General features: G+C 35.5%; 1 protein-coding gene across 1 annotated transcript in view; it reads right to left on the bottom strand.

Annotated features, from left to right (window-relative positions):
* Positions 1 to 741: 741 nt before the first annotated feature.
* LOC134670646 (leucine-rich repeat-containing protein 24-like) overlaps positions 742 to 19,959 on the bottom strand; it is a 52,051-nt gene continuing 32,833 nt past the window's right edge. Inside the window, exon 2 of the mRNA XM_063528456.1 lies at positions 742 to 2,891. Coding sequence (XP_063384526.1) covers positions 1,129 to 2,865 — 1,737 coding nt within the window. The 5' untranslated portion in view covers positions 2,866 to 2,891 and the 3' untranslated portion in view covers positions 742 to 1,128. The remainder of the gene's footprint in view (positions 2,892 to 19,959) is intronic.

Genomic DNA, 19,959 nt, shown 5'->3' with positions numbered 1-19,959 from the left:
ACATATCTAATCCATATCGTTTCTAGATCTATTAATTGACGTATTTTAAAGTTCGAATCGGGCCGTAAGTATCGGATAAGAACTATTTACTTCATCTTAATGTAACGCAAATATGTTCCTGATGCAAGGAAAAGCAATGTCAAACTGAAGAAAAATAAAGTTATAACAAGGATAAATCCTTGTTTGTATTTTTAGGCGGTATTGTGCTTCTGCGTAGGTAACCCTCGCACACATTTTATGGAAGCGTTTTTAGGAAAGGAATGATAGTACATATTTCATGTTTCAATAACTTCTAAATGAATATAAATTTAAATTACTAATCATGTTTAACTGTTAACCTCTCGAGAGACTCAAATATCAAACATACTTATAATATTAAAAATATTTTAAATTTGTTACTCGCGTAGTTTTAGTAGAATATTGCTCCACATTCATCGGTCTATTTCGAGGAACGTGTGTGAAAAAGACAGTGCGATATTCGACTAAAATTACGGGAGTTTTTTTATATTAATTTTCTGAAAAAGCCATGTGGATATTTTAGCACGTAGAGTAGGCTACGTATGTAGAAACATAGCCTACTCTACGTTTCTCCATACAATTCTCGGATAAAACATTTGCGAGTGAAAAACACCACTGATATAAAAATCAAAAATATATATGTACTTACCAAATTTTTTTTAAGACTAAAGTAATAGGATTCCTAGTACTGGGAGGAAAGGAAATGAAATTATGCAACCACTCTCTTAGTTCAATCTTTTTTATTCTCTCATCCGATTTAAAGCAACAGTTTTCGATCAAAAATTCTTACAAATATAGCTTAGGGTGTAGCTTTCCATTTACAATACTGTATAGTAAAAGTAGCTTTAGACAGTTCTTAAACTAACGCGAATAAAAAAAAGTCGTCGTTCGTATACTAGCTATGTACTCAGTCCTATTTCACTTACAATAATATGACACTTGTTAAAAACATTAGTAAAATCAACAACATCTACAAAAGTGATATGTTATTAAACAGTGTTAATTATCAAAGTAACTTAAATAACAGGCGTATAATACTATCTCAACAACAAACTCACGGATAAAATATGCAAAATAAACAATGATGATGGTTCAACCTTACTAACTAGTTTATAGAGCGGTAAATTCAGTGGAAAAGGTCGAAAGGGGTAAGGGCGCGGGGGTATCCTTACTATCTACATTGGCACCAGGGAGGGACCATGTGGAGCTGCCGGCAGCCGTGATCCTCGGTCCCATGTTGTCGTAGGCCGACTTCAAGAAGCATGTGCGGCTTCTTCGAGGCAGCGTGGCCCCGCCACCCAGCAAGTCAGGATACTCATCGTTATGACCCGAGACTTGCACGGATATGAAGATGTTCCCATAAGGAGCGGGCAGAGCGAACTCGGCCGGCGGAGGTGGAAACGAACCAGGAGGGCCTTCAATTGTTATCTGAACGGGCTCTAAACACCGCGCGTCCTCGCTTTCCATCGACATAGATCGATCTAACATCTCGAACCCGTATGATGAGCCTCCACCGCTTGTTCGGTCGCAGCTGACGGCTAGGGACGTATCGAGAAGCTTCTTCTCTTGGTCAGTGAAACTCCTACTCGGCGGCATTCTTTGGCGTTTGGTGTTCCAACAGACACAAGCTGCTACGAATCCTAATGCCACCATGCTTAACATGGATCCTGCCACCATGAAGAGTGTTGAGTAGTCTGGGGCGACGCGAGCAGTTGCTGTGCGAGCTTTAGGTAAGACTAGGGTCAGATAGGCAGTAGCTTCCCCTACGGAACTTTTTGCACTACATTTCCACTCACCAGAAAGTTCACTCGTCACATTAGTTATGGTCACGTTGACCCATTGCGCACTTTTGTTTATGATATCGTCACTAAACTCATTAAAATAATTACTTTGATATCTATTTATAACAATCTCACTATGATTTATCGTGTCGTTTTGGACTTCTGTGTCTTGCAGGTACCATGCTACTATGGGTTCGGGATCGCCACGACTGAAGCATCCAAACCGTATGTCAGCACCGGACTCCGTTCTAATAACTCTTGGACTCGACACAGCAATAGGCGGACAAACCATTTCTTCCCCTTTGATAGAACGCCATGACACTTGAGAAACATTCTCTGGACCACTACAGATCACTTCCTCGTTCCCAAGATTACTGTTCAGAAACCATTCATGAAACCGTCTTAATCTACAATCACAATACCAAGGATTCTCTGAGAGCGTCAAAGTTTTCAAAACGGGGAGGTTGAATGTGTTTTCTTGTACATAAGTTAGTAAATTTTGATGCACATGCACAGTTTCTAACGCCCGCAAATTCACCAAAGCAAACTGGTGTATACTACGCAAGCGGCATCTGGAAAGTTCTAGTTTCTTCAAATGTAGCAGCGGCGGAAACTGCTCCGCAATTAGTGAGCTCAAAGGGTTGTCGTTAAGCACCAGAAGTCTCAAGCGGACGTTTCCCCGGAACGTGTCAGGTGACAATTGCAACAATTCGTTTTGAGACAGGTCTAGTTCGACTAAAATACGGAGCTCTCTGAAAGCGTTTGGACTCACGGAGCGTAGGTTCGTCGAGCTTAGATTCAATCGTTGCAAGTTTAACAATTCTATGCTCGCAAATGCATCTTGTCCGAGCACTTTTAGTGGGTTTCCGTGTAGATCGAGTACTTGGATGTCCGCTGCTAGATGAGGTATTTTTTCTAGGCCGGCGGTTACGCAGGAGGCTGTCTTCTTCCCGGACGACCATTTGCAGTGGCACTGCGCGATGTAAGCGCAGTTGAGCCAGTCGCTTCCAGCCTGGTTTATGAGCATGAGGATCCAGAACCCCTGCCATAATGCCCGAATGCCCATTTCATAGCAGAACCTTTGACGTTTACCTGTAACAAAAAGAAAGCTTTTAGCGAGGGTCGATCAAGTGTGCTCTCCTTCGCGTAGTTAATTGGCCTTCGGTTTTGAGGGCCTTTTGCGCACGGGGATTTTGAAAGGCCCTTGATTATATAGGGTAATTAACAGTATCTCACCGTGGCGTATCATACTGACCTATCTACGTACGTGACTAATGAAGATCTGTCATTAGATAGGCCCTTCTGTAATTATGATTGACGTGAGAACAACAAAGGAGTTGAGACGTCTATGTTTCGAATACGGCTCAAAAGGTTTGTTATTGCGCCACTCTAATTAGTTGCCTGTTTGTATCCGATACGGTTTTGGGACCTCGGGACATATTTGCTCTCTAATGAAATTATATCGGGTCTCGACAATGTGCGCTGTAGTGTAAAATAATATATTCGCAACTATTTAAAATAAACAGACTCTCATGTGGTTGTTTGTTAAGTAGAATATTCTAATATAATATTTCAGTGTAAACCTAAACTTGTTTTTGAATATTAATTATATAATATTAGATGGGATCCTTTAGAGTGTTTTTATAACATATGTAAAAACATCGCTGTTCATTTTAATTAAGCAGACTATTTGTACCTTGCTCACCTTGAAAAATAAAATACTAATGTGTTGAAACGGCGAACATATGAAACTTCAAAATTATCTGTTACGATTAGATCCATCCATTTTGAAACTAGGTGTGTAGATGTTACATTATAGGTAACAACATTGAATTGATATACCAATCAAAAGCATTTTTTAAGTCTTGCAGTAGGTAATGCAAAAAGAATATTCTAGATCCAGTATCCAATTTAGATGTCGCAAGTAAAAAAAACAAGATACTTTTCAAAGCAAATCCAATTCGGTTTAATCTGATTTTTCAAATTGAAACTGAAGAAAGAATCAGCTTTAAAAGCCTTCTTTAAATATTCACGACTCCCTAGGTAACCTAGGTTTCAGCCCTAATGCACAAGGCACCTAGATTACCTAGACTAATACCGCAGCCAGGATTAATTGGGGTATTTGACCGGAGGAGAAATTTATGCCGGAATATTATTAAATGTCCACCCACGAGATTAGTTTACGTGTTGAAATTGAGTAAAACGTGTTTGCCTGCTCAACGCTAGTTCCATAGAAGACCTCTCTTAGATGAAATTTTAAATTAATTTCTAGATAAAATTTTATATTTAAAGTGCGCATCACCTTTTTTTTTTGATTTTTTGTAATAATATTTCTACTTAGAATCACGAGCTTTTTCGATCCTAATGAGAGAGAAAAATGTCCCGAAATTTTCATACATTTTTTGTACTGTAGTATGGTAAAATGAGCCATTCTATTACCGCGTCATACCTTTACAGTCTTATGAAACTTATAGTAAAGGAATGAAAAAAAAACAACGGGTTGCACTCCGGGAGTGCCGACAGAAGTGAAAACTCAATGACTAGTCCAAAATGTCTGCAACACTATGTATAATTGACCCATCCTCTTTTCTATTGAAAAACTTTAGTTCCGAAATTGCTGGTCAGTGAGCTTGTTTAAAATTCGAAATTCAAATTTGTAACGTTAATTGTTTAAAATTCGAATAGAAATTGTAAAGTTACCTTGCAGACCTTGCATCTAAATAATATATTTGGTCATGATATTTTGAGTTTTATTCACCAGTACTAGAGTTCACTTTTATTAGCGATTTTATCAAGATGTAGCTTTATTTAATTATATTTGAGTGATATAAAGTTAGAATGTAACTGTGAGATTCTCGTATTTCAACCCGTACAAGATTAGAACCTTTTTCATGACATTGAGTTTTTTGTGTGACTTTATTGATTTAAGTGCCATCTAAATGAGTGGCCATCTAAACGTTACGGTCACGTGATCGCCTTACGCTGTCTCGAGTTTATCATTTTTTCCCCACCTTTAAAAGTGTCTAACGCCGCTAAAGAAGTTTTCACTTCAAAAAAACCATGGGACATTTGGTTTTATCTAATTAGGGTAGTAGCTGAGTAGAAATAATAAATTATATGCAATGTTCGGGTGATTTCAGAAATAGGGTAATCCCGAAAATAATTAAAAAAAATCACTCATATTCCGTTGTAAAAAGAGTCTTTTTCCGGTATATTTCGCCACTTTCGCGTATTTGTCGATGTACGATTTTCATTTTGGCTTGGCCCTCAGTAGCATAAAAAATATATGCCACATCTAGTTAGGTCATCTGGATAATGCAAATAAATCCAACTTAAGACAGTTAAAACTTGAACCTAATTGTGTGTCTAGACCAACTTATTAACCTTCATTAGCTATGTACTTAATCACGCTTATTTTTGGCAGAACGCTTTGCGTTTGTCATTAGTACTAACTTTATTCTATTGTCCATTTAAACAATTAACTACTCGTAATTTAATAATAAAATAGTGGTCCATTATGTATCATTTCTAATGAAATATTATCCTCTTTCGAAAGAGTCGACATAGTTACTCTGAAATATTGTTATATTAAGTAATTGGTATTTATGTTTGTATATGTAATAGCCCTAATTTATGGTGCTCTAGAGAACATATGTGAAATGTAATGTCCAATTATGTCAAATTCATAGAAGATATATTGTTATTCTTTATCAAAAGGGTTTATTGCAGTACAGTAAGTATATTCTCATGTGTGTGACGTAGCGTTAGAAAGTTTATTTTTATCATAATTTCTCTATTAAAGTTTGTCCTTATTAGTTAGAGTCATGCAATACCTATTCATAATTTTATTGACGCGTTTGAAAGTGACGTAGCGTTAGAAAGTTTGTTTTTATCATATTTTCTCTATTAAAGTTAGTCCATATTAGTTACAGGCATACTTATTCATTTTTTTTTTGACGCGTTTGATGATGTATAAATAACAACAATTTATTGTGGGTTTTAAAATAATATTTTATACAACCGTTGTTTAAGAGAGGTCAAAAAAGGCGAGTGGCGTGAGTAACTTAATGAAGACGCCACGAGTATTTTTTGACTCAGTTAAACAACGTTGCATACAATACTTTTTCCACGACAAATCACTTACTTTGAAATAAAATTATAAATTTAACGAATATTTTTCATTCAAGAAATAGCAAAGAATGAAGGGTACGGGCGGGAAAAGAATGAAAGAAATAAAAAAAATCATGTCTATGGTTCACTCATCTGTCAAAGATGACAATTAAAATTAGGTTGGCAGCAATGTACTTCATACAATATTTTTAAGTGGTGATTACACGAAGTATCGTAAAAGTGCCAAAAAGAGACTGCGTGTATGCACAAATACTTTTTTTGAAAATAGACTAAAAAGACTTGTCTTGACAACTATAAGATAGGGATTTAAAGGTATATGCACAACCCATTAAATGACAAATAAAAGTACGGGAGAAGAAAAAATACATAAGTAAATGCCTAAACAAGCGCTATATACGCTGTGGTTGACTGACTGACTACCGACGAAATGCACGCAAGTTTGTCAGATGCTAAAGTGAGACCTATCCAATATGTTGATGTATCTGCCGAAATATGTTGGTTTATTGGTCTGCCGTGACGTTACGTTCGAAACGTCAGGCCAAATAATAAACGTAAGTCCAGTATCAGTTTTAAAATTACAACTTTCCAATCATTCCGTTACCAATGTTGTACTGAAATGACACATCGATCGACAAATTGAGTAAATCAAAATTAAAAAAAAAATTTGCAGTTAGCGAGATCTGAACGCATCGGAAATTATCAATTACCAAGCTACGCTGCGGTTGCTACGGCATCGTAGCTCCTAGCAGAGTTTTCCCGCTATATGTTGGAAAGTGTCTTCGTAAACTAAAAGAATCTTTTTACAGGTAACTGCATAAACGCACGTGGAACAAGTTTAAATGTTTGAATAATATACAGCTTTTGTTCGCGTGCGTGATGCCGTCACATGCTTTCGAGCTTACAAGTGCTGAACGGACTAAATTTGTAATCAGTGCTTATTCTCTTGACAATACATAATATATTCACATGAACTTCTCATAGTTTCGTTTTACGCCCTCATTTAACACTATATATAATATCGAAAAACGTCTGTATCCTGGAGGATTACTCAAATAGTAATTTCTTGTTATCTATTTGTAATGGATATGATCTGTTTGCTGTTTCAACTAAAATTAAACATCAGCCGAGTACAGAATACTAAAAGAAAATTCGTTGTAATAACAAACCGCTATAAATAAAAAAGAAAAGTTCCTTGTAAACTCCCGTAAAAACAAATGCCGCTTTATAGCCAAAATGAAATTATTGCTAAACTTACTAACAACCATAAGCTCCAGCAAAAAGCATGCTTAAAGCCTTTTTCGTTTCATTATGCTTTATTAAAGCTCTTTCGGAAAATCGAGCTAAATTAAATCAGGCACAACAGCACTGCGCCTGGCGTTACGCCAAGTGACCTGACCCGGTATTGAATAAAAAAAACTTAACTTCATGTTATTTGTAAGGCGCATATGTCCTTCTGGAGTTCAGAGGACGGGCCCTCACATTAATATTGTTTTAGAGCCATTGCATTGGCTTCCTATAGGTACGTGAGGCGAATGCCTGACGGTCATTGTTGGAGTTTTCAGTTGTAAAGGAAGGTGGAACAAATCGCAAGTCAGGTACGCTTTTAGTCGTAGAGATTGTTTTATTTTATAATTATTATTAGGGTTCCGTGGTGATATACCTATTTTATACTATGAAACCTCTGCGGCCGTAGAAGAAATAGTAGTTTGCGATTTAAATACGATGGACCAGCAGGGAGCGTCAAAACGTAAGCATCGGATGTGTAAGTTGCGGAATGTTTCCAAAAATTTCTAGGAAATTTCAGGAAAATGACACAGGAGTCAAGGGAAACTTTCATTTATACTGTTATTACTAGGCGACGATAAATATACAAATTGTATATACATAGATAAATATTTAAAGCAATCATTCAGGAACAAATATTTGTGCTAAGCAATTAAGCATGCAAACAGAAGTCCTTGCCAGGATTCGAACCCGGGACCTGCTTTGTAGGCAGATGCACTACCGATTATAGTTCGTTTTTTAGCATTAGAAATAAGGTAAACAATCTTGATCTTTTCACATTGTAAAAATAAGTTACGGCAAATATGTAACAATTATGAATCTAATATGATCATTTATGTTCTTCTGCTTTCACAAGTAATAGTTTTTTTATTTTTAAAAAGCGTTATTCAATTAAAAGACATGTCAAGATCGCTTACCTTCTTTCAAGTTCTTTCTAATGCTAAAAAAACCAGCTATAGGCTAGGAGGCCAAAGTTAAATAGATGTTAATATTTTACATGCCTAATTTATTAACACGCCTCGCACTAAGATTAGGCTATTGCTATTACAAAAAAATATTAACATGTAGGTATAAATATTTCTCACTTTTCCCGCCATTCGTTATAAAATACGTCCTACGTTTCATCCTACGCGGCCATTTCCTTTTTCTACCCTTGTTGTCCTTTGTCCCGTTCCCTATTTTAGGTAAATGACAATTGGGAAGTTCATTGACCTCGTTAGCCTACAACCCTTACACAGACTACCAGGAAGTTGAAGATACGCCAATCGTATTTAATTAGATACGAAAGTAATTAAGAATTATGTACTAGAATAATAGGTAAACCAAACCTAAAACTTGAATTTCCACCTAAACACTTGGTATCTAATATATTGTTCCAATGACCAGTCTATCACCCAATCATCCTATAGTTCGTTTTTTTAGCATTATAAGGAAGGTAAGCGATCTTGACATGTCTTTTAATTGAAAATTTAACACATACAAACTGCTTTATTTCATAAAATGCACAAAGATTATGATCTAAGGGATGATGCCTCCCGGTAAGCAAATTGTTGCCTGTGTTGGGAGCCACCGCTCTTCCATAGGTAGTTAATAAGGATTTTATTTACAGATTGTTATACCTAAACATTTTTAAAGAATTGTGTATATATTGTGGCATTGAATAGAATAGAATGTTTTTATTCGTGACAAAACTTAATAGATAAAACAACAGGTAATACTACCACGGTCACGAAATGGTCCCGACTCAGCAGGTGCTAGCCTAAAGGCTAGCGCTGGTCTTCCGTCGGGGCCATGGACTACTATTGCTATTTTATGCGACGATATAGGCACCGGCATGCGTGCGACGGATTTTACAATGACAACCAGGTACAGTCGACGTCAAAGGTATGTTTACACTTTTGCACCGTACTCCTTTGTAAGGGACCCCCCACATCTAGCGCCTTTCGAGCGTCGGCGTCTACAACTCTATGGCCGCTGCTCGCGGCAACGTCGACGCAACGTCGACGCAACGTCGACGCAACGTCGACGCAACTGCGCAACGACGTCATTTTCCAAAGCGCTGACCAGACGCCGACGCTCGAAAGACGCTAGATGTGGGGGGGGGGGGGCTAATAAGGCGAAAAATGTAAACATATCTTTGACGTCGACTGTACGTGCGCCCGCTCCGTGCACCCGCGTCACCTAGCGGACGTTATGTAATCTGTATTTTCACTATCACAGCCGTATCATGGCGACACCGCGCTTTTCGACGGAATTGAATCGAAACGACCATTAATTCTAATAAACGTCACGACTGAGACATGTGCGCTCGTGGGGTTTCACCTTGACAACACCAAAACGTCGTATGTCCACGCCAATTTCAAATACGGATACGATGTTTTTCAATCAACACACCATTTTGATAGTGTTCACGAAATAGCCGAAGCTGTTTTAAAAGGACGGACGTTTGTACGATTGTGATGGGATGTAGGCCTTTTTGGAAATGAAGATAAAATTGCTAGTGGCAGAATGTTCAGTAATTGGGTCACTGATACAACGTTAAGCCTATGAAGTAATAGAAGTGTTCGGAAAGACCTTAGGTTTGGTATAAATTTTACAAATTCATTGGACAGCCATATTATTCGAAAATCCTATTTACCTATTACAGTCATAAAATGAGATAAATCTGTTCAATGAATTAAACAAAAACATGTTAACTCAAATTTAGTGAAAATATACATCAATCATATTTTAAATGTATATGCGTGAACAATATATCAATAATCAGAGAGCGGAGCGAGCGAGATTTGGTTTCTGCCTATCTATCACTCTTGCATATTCGAGCGATAAAGAGGCAGATAACTAAATTTCGATTTTCGCGTTTACCGGTTGTTAACAAAGCACCTTGATGCATCAATGTCATATTTTATTGTCTGTAAAAACTTGTCAAAAACAGTTTAAGGCACAGTTGTATAAGTTAGTCTATTATGAATTTATTAGAGTCGGGAGTGCACTCTGGCGGCAGAACATTGCAGTAATATCCCTTATTTCTGTTTACTTATTTTTTTATTAGTAGGTAAATATATCTGAAATATTATTGTTTGAAGTCTATGCAGCCGTATTTGCAGAAATTTCCTTTTCTGATTGTAAAAAATGAAAATTAAGCAAATAATCTAAATATTAAGAAAAAACTTCGCTAGTCAGAGGAACATTTTGTTAAGTTGTTTTATTAACACAGGGAATAATATTTTTTGTTAGAATTACATTAGATTAGAATTAGTCATTACCCAATAAAAATGTTACTCGTATCGTTTTTTTGTGTTTACATTATTTTTTGTGTACCTAATTTTTCAACCATATTTGTAAATGAACAATTATATATTATAATTATTAAGAATAGAGGTGCTACAATGTTGTTTAAAAAAAACATCCTATATGCGACTTAACGTCATAATGACGTCACCAGCACCAAAGTTTCGCTCTCTGGCAATAATCAGTTTAATAAAATGTAATCGTTTCACCAAAATCTGGGACATATATTAAACCTGAGTTAACGTTTGTTCCATTTTACCCAACTATTTCCGTCAAAATTTCCATAGAACGCAGCTAATTTCAAATGCATCGACGCACTACGAAAAAAACAAGCCAGAAAATTCGAAGCAATGTAGCTAAACTGCAAGTTACATGCCAAATATGCGACGGAAAATCCAACCAATTCCTTCTGATGCGATTGGACGGGACTAACTAACCTCCAAAAACGAGAAAGTTCTGAAAGTACGCGTCTAGGCAATCTAGGTCGCGTTGTGCCTACAGAATGACATCGGTAGCGTGATTAGGGTTGAAAAAACCTGAAAAAAAACCCGCTTTTTTCTAAAAGACATGTTTTTTTTTAGTTTTGTTTCGGAAAAAAACAATGTCACTTAGCTTATATTTTTTTCCGAAAAAAAAAACAACAAAATCGGAAATAAACGAAGAAAAGCGTACTTTGAAAAGAACTTGTGAATTTTTCCATTTAAGTATATTTATTCCATAGTTTATGTAACTACACCTGCTTGGTCGTGCGTTTTGATATCTAAATGTTGGCTGGCGATCGTTTGTGAAAATGTCTATTGACTTTGACGCTGTCGTTAGTTCAAAAAAAAATCATTTCTTTCCCAAAAAAACTGAAAAATAGGGAAAAAACGAAAATTTCTAAACGTTCCGACAAAAAACGATTTGATTTTTTCGAGAATTTTCAACCCTAAGCGTGATCAAAATCTAAAGATATTATTACTTATATCATACGACTAACTTCCTTCTGCGAATTAATACAGTCACCTGCAATAATATGTTACTTTTCGAAGGCCGCAATAATATGTCACACGCTCTTATGGCTCTACAAAGATCGTTTCAGATGTGTGGCCTTCGTTGTGTAATATTATTACAGGTAACTATACCTGCGCATAAAAGTCGTTTAAAACTGGCACCTGCTTTAGATGTTGAATTTCAAAAACTTAAGAGACTGTTCGGGAAGAGAAGAGTCTTGGAATGATTATAGGTACATACATTCCACGATTCTTCTCTTTCCGCACAGACTCTATTATTCTGTAGATGTAGGTAAATTCTTAAAATAACCTTAAGATAATATTCATCTACGTCAGGTTTTCTTTTTTTCTGGACCTAAAATTAGGATTGTTCATTTTTTTTAGACCCCCATTTTTATTTAATTTTCTGAAAATATAGGTTAATTTAAGATACCAATTTGAATGATTTAGTAATTCGTGGCTCGGTTGAATATTTATAATTTATTGAAAATATGAGATACGATTTCTCGTAAATTACATGTCGTCGGCTGATTTGGATAATGCACAAGCAACAACAAGCATTAAAAAAATAGTTGTAATTGTCAATTGATTGTAATGTCACCTGTCGACAATGTCGGTGTCACGAGTTTCTATAAATAACAATCGTCTGGAATGGAAAACTCGTTTATTTTGAATCATTAATTTCAAAATACCTACGGTATAAATTTGAGAAAGCTGATTCCAGAAATCTGCCTAAGTTATACAGGGTGCAATTTTTTACGTGATACAAAATATGTTTTTCTAACTCCATAAACAACTAGCAATTGAATGCTCCTACTCTCGTTGAAATCAGACAATTTTATTTTTAATTTTTTTATTTTTTTTCGTGATATTTTTTGTACTTTTAAAGGATATTATGATATTAAAACAGCTTTAAAATGTAAAGTGAACTAAATTACTTTTCAAAGTAGCGTAAATCACAAGTCATTAAACATTTTTTGTGATTTATGCTACTTTGAAAAGTAATTTAGTTCACTTTACATTTTAAATATCTTATAAAGCTGTTTTAATATCATAATATCCTTTAAAAGTACAAAAAATATCTCGAAAAAAAAAAAAATTAAAAAAAAATTGTCTGATTTCAACGAGAGTAGGAGCATTCAATTGCTAGTTGTTTATGGAGTTAGATAAACATATTTTGTATCACGTAAAAAATTACACCCTGTATAATATAACTTTTATTGGAGTATGTATCCATATAGCATCCAACTCCAACCACAACTTGGCTGAAATCAAGGGAGCAAAAATACAAATGTAAGTTAGCTACATCATATATATTTTAACTGATTCGATTTGTAAGAAGATTGGATTCATAAAATCGTTACAAGCGTCCATTGCTAAAGGTAGCTTAGCACCCAGTGGGTGCTTTCTGCCGGCTTGTCACCATTGTTTGGATATTGTACTACATACTTATACTACTATATTAGGAACATGCCAATTTTGTTAATTATATCCTATTATTTCAGGTCATCGTGATTCCTATTTAGATACAGCTGTGAGATATGTAACTGCACTTGGGCCCAGAACAAAGTTGAGCATTTTGTATTGAAACGAACGTCATATTAATTATTAATCGTCGTAATACTTTACGACCGTAAATAATGCCTGGGAACAGAGTAAATAACAAACCATACACTTCTCTTCTGGATGGTCAACAAGAAGCCATCATTGTCAGATGCTCGTGCAGAACATGATAAACATACATTTAATGTAAAGTTACTATTTTTTTTGGAAACATATATAAATATTTCCCAAATTAATAAAAAAGTAGGTAAACAAAAACATGTTTTATTATTCACAACTCTTTATTAAGTCTTGTCCACCATGATATCAGCAGCTTGAACTGCAACATGTACCTGGAAATTAGAAATTATATCTTTTTAAAGCAGTTTCAGGCTGAATTTTGAGTATGGCTATGTATTCTTGTATATTCCTTCTTTCTAGTAGGCACCATCTCTGTTTAACGGTTTGCCTTTAGATACTCTGGCTACATTACCACAGAAAATAAATAGATACCACGACCCTACCAATAAAGTGAGCTTTTAAATACTTAATTGTAGTAAATGAATATTAATTTTATACTTACATCAACGTGATTCTCACAGCAATACTGTGTGTAACACGTGAAGTAGGTAGGTATTCCAAGTTTAATTCACGGCACCATCTTTCACGTCGTAGGTCTTCGTGGATTCGAACTATTATTTTTGTGAATCATTCCCACACATAGGAACAAGGTTTTTGATATATTATTAAGCAATGAAATCTACTGTTTAGGTATTAATTATAAATCAAATTGTAACAAACAAGCGCAGCGGTTTAACTGAAAAATTTTGTTATGACAATCGATGACAATGATAACTTTGACAATACGTGAGTGACGGATTAATTTACTATGGTTCGATAACTTTTATTATGCAATGACTTTACATTCAGCCCAGGAGAAGGTCAAACTAAGGTCATAAGGATATTTGTTGAAATATCTTCAATCCTCAATTATTATATCGCAGCAAATGTCGCAAACTGTTTAAAAACCTTATATCTCGAAATGGTTTTCGAAATAGAACATTTGAAAAAAAATTAACAATCCTAATTCTATTCAACGAATTCTCGACCCAAGTCTAGGAGTTAGGACTCCTAACAACCGAATCTAACGTGAAATGAAAACTATTTTCAAAGCGACCCGTCACAAGTGCGATAAGGAGGGTATTATCGAATACTTTTCAACCGTGTCATGTAGTTGAGAAATAGCCCGTGTGACTGAAATCGTCGGGCTGCTTACAGGACGTTATTGGAGTGTGGAGTGCAGGCGAGTCCAAAGCTTAGGCAAACTGGTAAAAAACTGGTATAACCCAGCCAAATAAAGGATTTCAACTCGGAATGAGAAATTATAAGCCCTTCTACATTCCCAATAATTTTGGCGTTCTAAAAGTTGTCTCAAAAGTCAAAGAAAATATGTCCGGGCCGGAAGTTATATAAGGTTAAAAATCGAGGTATTCAGAATAAAGTAATTGTAATATAAGTAATTACACTCGATTTTTTTTCGAATTCTGAAATCTGACAAGACGTTACGTCAAATAAAATTATTAAATTTTATTTTGATATTATTCTACATTTCTTATTTCATTTTGTGTAATATATCTAAATTATTATCAGTGAAATACATCAAACAAGTTTACGCAAAGGGTAAAAACGTGACCCTATTACTAAGACTCCACTGTCCGTCTGTCTATCACTAGGCTGTATCTCACGGAACCGTGATAACTAGGCAATTGAAATTTTAAGATGATGTATTTCTGTTGCCGCTATAACAACAAGTACTAAAAACAGAATAAAATAATATTTAAGTGGGGCTCCAATACAACAAACATGATTTTATTGCCGTTTTTGCGTAATGGTACGAAAGTTAGAAGTTATTTTAATTAATTTTTGTTCTTGGTTGGAATTAGTAATAAGTACCTAGTTAATGAACAATGTTTCAGTGTTCCAAGGTCCATTATGTAACCTATATGTAACATACTGGTATGCAAATAAAGGTCTTATCTTGCGCGAGTCCGACTCCCAGTTGGCCGGTTTTTTTACAGATCTCAAAATCTACTCCGGTTGTTCTTAATAATCGACTCGTCTTATCTATAAAAGCAAGGAAGACACACCCAGACGCCAAAGCGATTTCATGGAGAAAATTGGACTTCACAACTTTTATTCTACGTGGTGTGGGAACAAATATTACGTGAGATTGAGCTGATATTTGAAGGTTTGAATTTCTGAACGTTTTCTGTCTTAGGTTCATGATAGGTGTGTAAGTATTTGAACATTTGCTAGTTATTTGAAGTATGTTTGCCCGACTTCATTCCGGGTACAAGAAATGCTTGGAATAAATTTACCTACTTATCCCTATTATGGTTTCCCGATTTTCCGTATTAGGTAATGTTAGCGCCTCCTTGGTGCTACCTGCATCTGTTGCGGGTTGCGGGCCGCTAATCGCCGTATTAATTTTGAATTTAAATAGTTTATTGACATTGACGATGTATTACGTATGCCAATTTTTGCTCCTTCGGTGTGACAGATTTTATTTTGGCAAAGAAGAAGAAATGTATGTATTTATACTATTTATTTACCAACACGTAAAAATATTGTAATAAAGTTGATATGTTTAAACGATTGTATGTTCTCGAACAGATTTTTATTGCACCTGTGGCGAACCTTTTCTGGTCGGCTTACGTCCGCCTGCGAAAGCAGGCTGCTAATTAGATTTTATACTTTGGTGTCACTTGAACTGTCTTATGAGATTTATATTCTTTGCAATGTCGGAATAAATATATTACGTTTTAATTTCACAGAGATTCGTTATTTCTTTATCTTAAAATAGGAGTTCCTGCGATTTATTGTTTTTCAACAGCTATTTCATGGCTTATATGTTATGTTATATGTTTATTCTTTTATTTTGCCTCGAATAAATTCTCCCTATTCTCTATTATATTCTATTCACCTAAACTATGTTAAAATGCCAAAATGTTGAGTTTCTGGTGATTGTAATGCCTTGTGGTTACTTGATTGTTGATTAATAAGCACAGTCAGGCTAACATCAAATAGATGGTGAAACGGTCAAATTTATCGTAACACACCTTTGTTACCATAGAAATGCCACTTTGGCGGTCACTATATACTTGATACTTGTTAAGGGTGTTTTGTATAGGTATAGTTTTGATACTTTTTACATTGTTGTCTATGCCTAGTTTTAAGTTATTTTTCTACGACTCCATGTTTAAATTCTGAAGTATATTTGACTATTTTACGTTGTATTCGTCAGTGCGCAATAAAATCCGATAGTAACAGCACCAGCAGACAATTTACACAAATTTTATAATTAGTTTTACAAAATGATTTAGAAATTATTAAATATATTTTTTTTTAAATGTTCATTACCTTCAATATTTGGCCAAAGTGGAAAAAGCCAGAATAAAACGCTCAAAAGATTAGACACGTACTGCAATCTACCGGTGGTTGCTGCGGATGGGCTCTGCAAGGTCCACATGCAGGCCGATATTTGGCCAAAGTGGAAAAAGCCAGAATAAAACGCGCATAAGATTAGACACGTACTGCAATGTATCGGTCGGTGGTTGCTACGGGTGGGCTCTGCAAGGTCCACATGCAGGCCAGGCCGCAAAGGCCGGACCTCATACTTCGCCGACGCCCCCGTCATATCCGTGGCCCTTAACCACCATCGTTCTGCGTGCTCTGAACTCGGCACCAGCGTAAACGGTAAATTCCTCTTTTATAATACTGACTGTGCTACAGCGTATAGTAATGAATTAGATTAATTATAAACTACTCCATTGAGAAGGTCTGTCGATGGACAGTTGGACACGTCTGTCGACAGATGGAAGATATAAACAACACATAGTGCCACTTAACTGTCCTCGGTGATCCTTATCTCTCATAATTCGGCTATCGACACTTGAATCTACTGTAGGTATACAAGTAGATTGTTATGTCTTCACCGGATACATCAGTACTTCGGCCACATAGCACGTCGGAGTACTGATAATCTGAAAAAACTCATTATAACCGGCAAGGTTGATGTAGGCGACCAAGAGGACCCAGTCCCACGCGATGGTCAGACCAGGTCTCCAAAGAACTGCAGATGCCGATGTCACAGGCTCTCCATCAAGCTGAAGACCGCAATAAATGGAGAAGCCTATTGCAATGTTTCCGTCGAAGCCACGATCCTCAGCAGTGAGGGAACGACTTAAGGAGGAGGGATACAAATAGATTGGAGTTCAATAGAATTTGCAAGTAAGGTAAACAAAATACATATGACAGATTTTTTTAGCATTTGACATAATATAACCTAAAAAAAGTATGTAGGCAGTTTGTTTTCAGTGAAATATTGATAATTAACATACTTGTACATACTTTAACTAAACATTGATATTAAATATTCCAAGCTCAGAGATAAGCTTCATATGGATTCGCGTAGAGACCCTAATACTCGTATGTTTAAAAGATAATTTACACTCGCAATAGGAACTTCTACAGAACCCTTCTTAGGAACCTTAAGTCCGAACACGACTGCAAAGAATTAGCCCAAAATAAAGACTCGCCTAAAAAGTTGTGGAACTCGATTAAACGTATCACACACCAATGTTCCTTTTGAGTCATCTAAATTGTTGGTAAGATCATGGTTGTGCTTAAAACTTCGAGATTACGAAGTAAGTAATAAAAGTTAATTGGTTTGTTTAAATTATTTGCAATGTCTATTAATTAGGAATGAGCCTAACACAATTTTTCAACATAGGTACATAATTATAGGCCTTGAATCAAGAGAGAGGTGAATGAAACGATTATTGTTTAATAGCTGTAAGTATTTTAGTTATTTTTCATTGGTTAAAACAAAGGTTTATTAAGGTTTCATACAACGGCAAAAAATGTAAGAAAATATAAAATTTTAATGGCGCAGGTTAAGTGCATACAACACATTATTAACAACACACCACAACACAACGCATTATTGTGTACGTGAATATTTTTTGCTGCAATCCTTAAGTACCTATGTATATAAAAATAAGTACCTACCTATGAAGTGTAGGGTTTTTGGTATTTAGCATACCTACTTAATTCGTTTTTATTATTAAGGGTAGTTTGAAATTGAAAGACTGTTATTGGTTGGGTATAAAAAGAAACTACACTCGGCCGACGGGCCTCAGTTGGTTGTTGAGTCGTGCTAGCGAACGTTTGTCATAAGATGATATTATTGTGAATTGGAACAAGACAAGAAAATAAATGGATAATTATATTCAAGGGTGTTGTTATTTTGTACTTCAGAAGTGTGCAGAACGTAAGTACACGCCTACTGTTATTACTTATGGATTTAGTGAGATAACTGATAACAACATGACCCTTATTCTGAGCTTTGCGATAATTAAATATACAAATTCTAATGGATTACGTAAGAAATATGGTACTGGTAACAGTTTTATTTAATTTAAATAAGTACCTACATAATTTATTAATAATATTATGATGATTATGATTATAGGCTATCTAATTGCATAAGATAAGAATATATATGCGTCAGTTGGTCGAGAATTCAAAGTAACCACCATACCACCGACAGCTAGGTGTATAATAAATGTTCAGTTAATAAAATCAAGTACCTACACGTGTTGAAATTAGGCAGAATATGTCAACGCGTGGGTCTTGATATATGTGTTGGTTATGGAGTGTTAAAGGGTGCCTTAATTTTCATTATTTTTCACTACGGCGCATAGTTTCCGAGATAAATTGACATTTATGATTTAAAACCAGGTCTCTCAAATTGATTGATGATTGAGTTTTGATTTTGATCCTTAATGTTAAAATTTGTGGAATATAAATAGATGGCTACTGTGCAAACGGGGCATTAAAGAGGGCTTGATTTTTCATTCATTTTTTGCTACGACGCACGTTTTTAAGATAAATGAATGTTTATAATTTGAACTACCATTAAACATAATTTTATGTATATAATAAAATTGCTTTAAAGTTTATAAGGTATTATAATATAGTATATAGGTACCTATATGTAACACCGGATACTTTTACGTTTCATGCCGAGTTGTTGGAGAATATGGCTGACGATGACTCATGATGATCAACGGCGCTTGCAAATACCAGAAGTCTCGGTCTTCGCGAAAGAGAATGTAGCTGGAATTACAGCGGCAGTGAAAAAGGAATCCAGAGCGAAGCAGAGTCCTGTTGTGAAAGTCTGGAGTAACCCCGCTTCGACAGCCTTAGCGAGGGGCACGCGCCACTGGATATCAGGTCATGTACACCTACTTTTACTATTATATTATGAATGATTTGATATGATAATGTGTTGGATACCGTGAACTGATTTAAAAACGGAGACTTCATCTCATTCATCGACAATCTAGCACATATTGAGTTGAGAGAAAAATAAATTTGATGAACCGATAGAAAACTATTACTTGTGTATCAATTATGAGAAAATTTTGCCTAAATATATCAATGCGATATAATAACGCGTATAGATTGCATCTTAAATATGTATATATCTTACGATCGATGAGTGGTTCTCACCCTAACCATTTGACCGACTTTTGTGATTTCTAATGGAGCTGCAAGGAAGCTCCACATTTATAATCCCATGTAATTATAAACAAAATTAGACAATAATTAGCTCATTAACGGCACATTTCCTGTGAATCGATTTGTTGATTTATTGATCAAATATCTAGTATCTAGTATCGAGTTTCGCGTATCGTGTATCGAAGTTATCAATCAAAGAGATGGAATTATTGAATTATCGAGCTATTGAATTTTAGAACTGTGGAATTATTCTACCCTTAGAATTATCGAGTTGTTGGATTACTGAATTGAGTAGGTAATTGAATTATCGAACTATAAAAAGCTGGATTTGTTTT

This window comes from Cydia fagiglandana, chromosome 14, assembly GCF_963556715.1.
Source record: "Cydia fagiglandana chromosome 14, ilCydFagi1.1, whole genome shotgun sequence".
Classification (NCBI taxonomy): Eukaryota; Metazoa; Arthropoda; class Insecta; order Lepidoptera; family Tortricidae; genus Cydia; species Cydia fagiglandana.
This window is presented reverse-complemented; position numbering and strand designations above follow the sequence as displayed.